At 50.2% G+C, this 6,909-nt stretch overlaps 1 protein-coding gene across 1 annotated transcript; it reads left to right on the top strand.

Annotated features, from left to right (window-relative positions):
- The first annotated feature begins 1,516 nt into the window (after window positions 1-1,516).
- On the top strand, window positions 1,517-6,639 carry POU4F1 (POU class 4 homeobox 1). Its single transcript, XM_054446612.2, has 2 exons — window positions 1,517-1,847; window positions 2,506-6,639. Exons 1-2 carry the CDS (start codon window positions 1,725-1,727, stop codon window positions 3,652-3,654), a joined length of 1,272 nt encoding a protein of 423 aa, XP_054302587.1. The 5' UTR covers window positions 1,517-1,724; the 3' UTR covers window positions 3,655-6,639.
- Window positions 6,640-6,909: the final 270 nt, after the last annotated feature.

Raw genomic sequence — 6,909 nt, 5'->3', positions numbered from 1 at the left:
TATCTGATCTCTGCTTTTCATAAGCAGCCCCTTGCTGCTCTCCAGCTCTCTTACCGCAGATGTGATAACATCTGGGCTGTTAGGTTATTATCACCGCGAGCAAGTGCTCTTTCCCTGGGGACTTTGGCACCTGAACTGTGGCTCCCCTGGGAGGCTCTTGATCTGCTGTCACATAAGGGCCATATAACAGGTTGGCTAATTGATTTATTCTTTTTAGGTCTTAATTTCACAATAATTTTTAAAAAATTTAAAAACTGGACCAGAGCTTGTATCCGTTCTTTCAAACTGGCTTGATTTAATATTTTTGAATCAAGCTTTCCTGTAAGTTAGTTTGATCTGTCTCCTATTGAAAAAAATATATATAAGCAAGCAGAGATATGAGGCAAAAAGCCAAAACGATGGAAGGGAAAAGAAAGTTCTCTTTTCAACATCTTATTCCCTTTTCTCTGAAGCAGTTTTCCTGGAGTTCCCAGCATAAAGTGTGTGTGTGTGTGTGCGTGTGTGCGTGTGTGTGTACGCTGAGGGGAGGAAGGATCCCAACTACACCCTGTTAACTGTTTTTTCCTTTTGATTACTAGAAGGCTTAGATCACCCGGAGCTCGTTTGAAACGTGGGTTTGTACACGGTTGAAGGAGACAAACAATAAGAGAAATGCACAATTTCATTTCAACAGCTTTTCCCGAGTAGAAAGCACACGCTCCTTGTGGCTCCTAAGTGGCTGTCACTGGCGGTGCCTGACACAGTTATATTCACAACAACAACAAAAAAGTATGCGGAGGAAATTAAATTATATGGAAATCAATAGCGTCTGACTGCTTCAAACAAATGTCTGTCACCGCGATTATTCTCCAGGAACCTATTTATAAACCTTTAAAGAAACAGGTTCTTGCAGCAAAAGACAGCACCTTCTGCATTTCTGTGTTGTTATTTATACTGTATACAGAGGAATGCGCGGGCATAATTTAACATACAAATGTCCAGCTGTATACATTATATAACAGCTTGTTAGGCATCCCGAAGAGGAGGAATGCCTAAGTAATGCGCATATATTCAAGGCTTGCGATCAGGGGGAAGAAACACACACACACACACACACACACACACACACACACACACACACACACACACAGACAGAAGGGCGTGCGCGCATCTCGTCTTTTTTCTTCTAAAAGGTGCCCACCCTTAGACAATAGCTGGACCTTCTGATCTTTCCAGACCACGGTGGGAAAGGTGAGGCGGGCAGTGCGCATGCCCGGGTAGCTACAGGTGCATCACCTGCGCTGTCCTTGCTGGTGGTCACTATAAGAGCTGCTCCCACGCTCTGGTCGCGGCCCGACGAGCGCGCGCGCGCGCAGACGCACGGGGCCGCCGAGAAGGAGAGCGCGCGCCAGACAGACGGAGACAGCTGATGCCTGTCAGCGCGGTGGGGCCGCGAGCTCTCGCGAGAGCTCCCCGGGACGGCCGCGAGAAGTGGGGCTCAGGTGTAAGAGGAGTGCATCCCGTCGGCGCGCGGGGCTAGAGCTCTCGGAGAAGCGGGACTGCGAGGCCGGCGCGCGGCGCTCTGCGCGGTCAGAGGGAGCGCCCGGCAGCAGCAGGAGCAGCAACAGCAGCCCGCGGCGCGGCCGCCGCGGCTGCAGCCTCCGAAGGGAGGCCGGGTGAGCCGGCGTACGCACTTTCCCGCGGACTTTCGGAGTGTTTGTGGATATACATGCCAAGCCGCCACGATGATGTCCATGAACAGCAAGCAGCCTCACTTTGCCATGCATCCCACCCTCCCTGAGCACAAGTACCCGTCGCTGCACTCCAGCTCCGAGGCCATCCGGCGGGCCTGCCTGCCCACGCCGCCGGTAAGCGCCCCAAGCCCGCGGCCCCGGCCCGCGCGCCCGCCCCTCCCCGTCTCCGAAACGCTGCATGTCGGGGGCTGGTGTGTGCAGGTCCCGGTGCGGGGAACTGCGGGCAGGGGGTGTAGAGCAATCCCGCTGCGAGGCACGTTTTGTCCGGCGGCGCTTAATGTCGTGTTCCTGTCTGCCTCTGCCTCCGCGTCAGGCGCCTGCGATCGGAGTGGGGAGCGCTGGGGCCAGGACTCTCGACTTCCCTCTACTTTCTCTGTTAATTTCACGCCTCAGAAAGGCGGTCTCTGTGCGTGCTCGGGTGTGTGACACGGGTTCCCAGCTGCGAGTTACATTTCCATTTCTTCTTCTTTTCCCCCTTCTTTTTCGTCTCCCACGCCCGTTCCCGGAATGTGTTCTTGTGTCCCCCTTTCTCCCTATTTCTGTCCCCCTCTCCACGCTCCCATCCCTTCTCGTCTGCCCCCTGCCTGGTCGCCAATGTACCCCCTCTCCGTCTTTCCCACTCTCCACTGCCCCCAAACCCGTTGTTATTTTGGTTGCTTTGTGTTTGCCCTTCGCATGCTGTGCTTTCCGGCTTGTGTGTGTGTTTCTTCTGTTGTTTTGTTTTGCTCTTTTGGTTTTGTGGTTTTTTTGGTTTGGTTTGTGTCGCCTGCAGCTGCAGAGCAACCTCTTCGCCAGCCTGGACGAGACGCTGCTGGCGCGGGCCGAGGCGCTGGCGGCCGTGGACATCGCCGTGTCCCAGGGCAAGAGCCATCCTTTCAAGCCGGACGCCACGTACCACACGATGAACAGCGTGCCGTGCACGTCCACTTCCACGGTGCCGCTGGCGCACCACCACCACCACCACCACCACCACCACCAGGCGCTCGAACCTGGCGATCTGCTGGACCACATCTCCTCGCCGTCGCTCGCGCTCATGGCCGGCGCGGGCGGCGCGGGCGCGGCGGGCGGCGGCGGTGGCGCCCACGACGGCCCAGGGGGCGGCGGCGGCCCGGGCGGCGGCGGCGGTCCGGGCGGCGGCGGCCCGGGGGGCGGCGGTGGCGGTGGCGGCCCGGGGGGCGGCGGCGGCGGCGGCCCGGGCGGCGGGCTCCTGGGCGGCTCCGCGCACCCTCACCCGCATATGCACAGCCTGGGCCACCTGTCGCACCCCGCGGCGGCGGCCGCCATGAACATGCCGTCCGGGCTGCCGCACCCCGGGCTGGTGGCGGCGGCGGCGCACCACGGCGCGGCAGCGGCAGCGGCGGCGGCGGCGGCCGGGCAGGTGGCAGCGGCGTCGGCGGCGGCGGCCGTGGTGGGCGCGGCGGGCCTGGCGTCCATCTGCGACTCGGACACGGACCCGCGCGAGCTCGAGGCGTTCGCGGAACGCTTCAAGCAGCGGCGCATCAAGCTGGGCGTGACGCAGGCCGACGTGGGCTCGGCGCTGGCCAACCTCAAGATCCCGGGCGTGGGCTCACTCAGCCAGAGCACCATCTGCAGGTTCGAGTCGCTCACGCTCTCGCACAACAACATGATCGCGCTCAAGCCCATCCTGCAGGCGTGGCTCGAGGAGGCCGAGGGCGCCCAGCGCGAGAAAATGAACAAGCCCGAGCTCTTCAACGGCGGCGAGAAGAAGCGCAAGCGGACTTCCATCGCCGCGCCCGAGAAGCGCTCCCTTGAGGCCTACTTCGCCGTGCAGCCCCGGCCCTCGTCCGAGAAGATCGCCGCCATCGCTGAGAAACTGGACCTCAAAAAGAACGTGGTGCGGGTGTGGTTTTGCAACCAGAGACAGAAGCAGAAGCGGATGAAATTCTCTGCCACTTACTGAGGGGGCTGGGAAGTGTCGGGCGGGACAGAGTGGGGAGCTGAGGAGACATTTTTGGGGGGCTTTCCTCTGCTTGCCTCCCCTCGGATTTGGAGTGTCCGTTATCCTGCCTGCGTTTGGGGAGTCCCTTCTCGCTCTCTTTCCTCCACCCTTTCTCTGATTTTCCTGCCTTTGCTGTCCCCCAGCCTTGAGGACTGGGGTGCTGGGTGTGGGGATTGGAGTATAGGGTAGGGGAGAAGGGGGGGAGCATTCGGGGGAGTGGGGAGTTGGGGGAAGGAAAGCGGAGACCCTAGCAGGGGTTTTAAGGAGGAGGATGGTTCTGGGGTTTGGGTGGGGGGAGACGCGGGAAGGGTAGGAAAATGGACTGTTTCTGACCAGAGACACTTACCTAAATATCCTGGGGACCAAGGAACTATGTACAAAAACAAACCTACCAACCACCAAAAACTAGACAAATAAAGACAGACTAAAACAAAACAGAACAAAAGCAAAGGAAAATGCTTTAGAAATTTTAACTCCGGGGAGCCATAATCTGCAGCTTCATTTTCCCCCATGGAAGAGAAAAAAGAGCACCACCATTATTACCACCTCCCCAACCCTACACACACGAACTGAGTCGAAAAACGAAAAGCAAACGAGCCAGAAATTGAAGTTCTGGGTATCAAGTTGTTCTGTCTGCGTGTTTAATTTTTCCCTCTCTCGCCTCCACCCCATCCATATCCTCTTTATTTCCTCCGTTCCAATGAGATGCCAATGGCTGCTCTCCAATCCTGGGAAGTGAGTGGGAGCACAGCTGAAAAGAGAGGGTCAGGGGGAGGCTGGCTGCTTGCTTAGGTGGAATCCAAGTTTTCCCGTGGCCCTGCCTATACTCTGGTGGCCTGGTCCTGGTGGGGTGGAGGTCTTTGGAGAGAGGGGCATAGTCTTTGAGCTAACTAAAAAGCAGAATTCCGGAGCTTCAAGATATCTTATTCTAGGAAAATGAAACAATTTTAACAACAGTTTTTTTTTCCTCTTATGTCGAAGATCTAGTTTTAGACAATTTCAAAATAAGCTGTTCCCACTCATAGAACTTTAACTTGCCCTTTCAGTTTTATTCATTTATTTTTTTAGAGAGTTTTAAACTACTGATTTTTCCTGTTGATTCAAATAGACTGATGGGGTGAAAGTTATTAGGAGAGACACTGTCTCCTGTTTTCAACACTGAACGAGACTCATCTTGCTCTTCTAGGTCCCCTTTCTTCCTCTCTTGGAGAACATGAAATTATAGAAATGTTGAGAAGTTCCTGTTTTCTTTTGCGGTAGAACTTGGCTGTGAGAAAATCACCTAAATCCCAGAAAAGAGGAAGACAGATTTAAAGTGCCCCCACCCCCATTTGTTTCAAAGAGGTCTGCATGTTGGGGGAAAACAGAACAACTGTGTTTCCTTTTACTTGTTCTTATTATTCAAGAGTCATTTATTACTGGGGATAAATGTTGGGTAGCAAGAACTTTAATTTGCTCTACCAGTCTCCCAAATAGAAAATCATGTATAGTATTTCATAGTAATAATCAGGTACCTTACAAGCTGCTGGTGGATTTTAAAAAATTAAGATAGTTGAAGGTGGTTAGGAAAATGCCTGCTTTGTGTACAAGATACTCTTTGGATCTCTCGTAGAGATGGTTTGTTACCATCCTTTAATCATAACTAAAACAATGAAAACAACAAATGAGAAAAGAAAAAAAACCTGCCGATTAACAAGACTGAAATCATGCATGATCTGAAAGGTGTGGAAAGAAACACAATTAGGTCTCACTCTGGTTAGGCATTATTTATTTAATTATGTTGTATATCATTGTTTGCAGGGCAAACATTCTATGCATTTGAAACTGAACACTAAACTGGGCTAGCTTTCTGGTAGACCGTTTTGTGGATAGTGCGATTTCACAGTCTACTGCCTGTTTCCACTGAAAACACAACATTTTTGTCATATTCTTGTATTCAAAGGAAAAGGAAAAAAGATTATTGTAAATATTTTATTTAATGCACACATTCACACAATGGTAACAGACTGCCAGTGTTCATCCTGAAATGTCTCACGGATTGATCTACCTGTCCATGTATGTCTGCTGAGCTTTCTCCTTGGTTATGTCTTTTCTCTTTTACCTTTCTCCTCCCCTACTTCTATCAGAACCAATTCTGTGCGCCAAAATACAACAGGGGGATGTGTCCCAGTACACTTACAAATAAAACATAACTGAAAGAAGAGCAGTTTTATGATTTGGGTGCATTTTTGTGTTTATACTGGGCCAGGTCCTGGTAGAACCTTTCAACAAATGAGATATATAGCCAAAAAAACCTCAACCAACCAAACAAAAAGAAAACACAGAGAAATGGGGGGAGGGTAGGGTGTTGAAGGGGGATGAAAAGGGGAGAGATTGAGAATGATGTATTTTTTTGCTGAATCAGAATTCACTTTCAGATAACTCGTGAAAAGTGGTGCTCTAAATAAAATGAATTCTATATTAGTTGCCTGTGTTTATAAAAGTTATTATTATTATTTTTTAACTGCAGAAACTCTTAAACCACAGCACTTGATCCAGAGTGGTGAAAACCAATAAATAACCAGGCACCCAAACAACATTTAAATTTAGGGTCAGGGACAGAGGAATTTGGAGGTTTAGATGTGATATTCTAGCCTAAAAACACCTAGTAACTGAATGGCTTTTCTTTGGAGGGTAATACATTTTAAAACATTTAGTGTGCCACCTACTGCTCCAGAGTGACTAGAGAGCCTCTATTTCTTGGTGACTTGGGACTAGATCAGATGCCAAATGTACAAAGTTTCTTAAGAGCTGAGATTATATCATCTGAAGTCATCTTATTTTAGCCAAATCTTTTTAATTTCACCGGCAAATCTGTGAAGCAAAACACTTGATGTTCAAAAAGAATAGTACATTTTAAAAGCTGTGATTTTAAACAGTTGTTAATGTTAAAAAAAAAAAAAGCACTAGAGGTATTTTTAAACATAGAACTCTTCCATAAAAAGTTGATTTGTTTTTGTTGTTACTGACTTGAAACATCATCAGTTTTAAATAAAATGCAATTGTAAAAAACCCGTTATTTTCTAGAAAAGTATGACTGGATTTCATTGTTGGAAAAACAGGACTGAACAAATGAAAAGATTTACAAAGGGTGTTTTTTTTTTTTTTTAAGTCTGCCTCAAGCAGAAATGTTGCAGGCAAATACATGTGTATTATATAATAATGATCAATGTAGGT

Source organism: Pongo pygmaeus, chromosome 14 (assembly GCF_028885625.2).
Source record: "Pongo pygmaeus isolate AG05252 chromosome 14, NHGRI_mPonPyg2-v2.0_pri, whole genome shotgun sequence".
In the NCBI taxonomy this organism is placed as follows: domain Eukaryota; kingdom Metazoa; phylum Chordata; class Mammalia; order Primates; family Hominidae; genus Pongo; species Pongo pygmaeus.
Note: the sequence above shows the minus strand (reverse complement) of the source record. Positions and strands in the feature narration are given on the sequence as shown.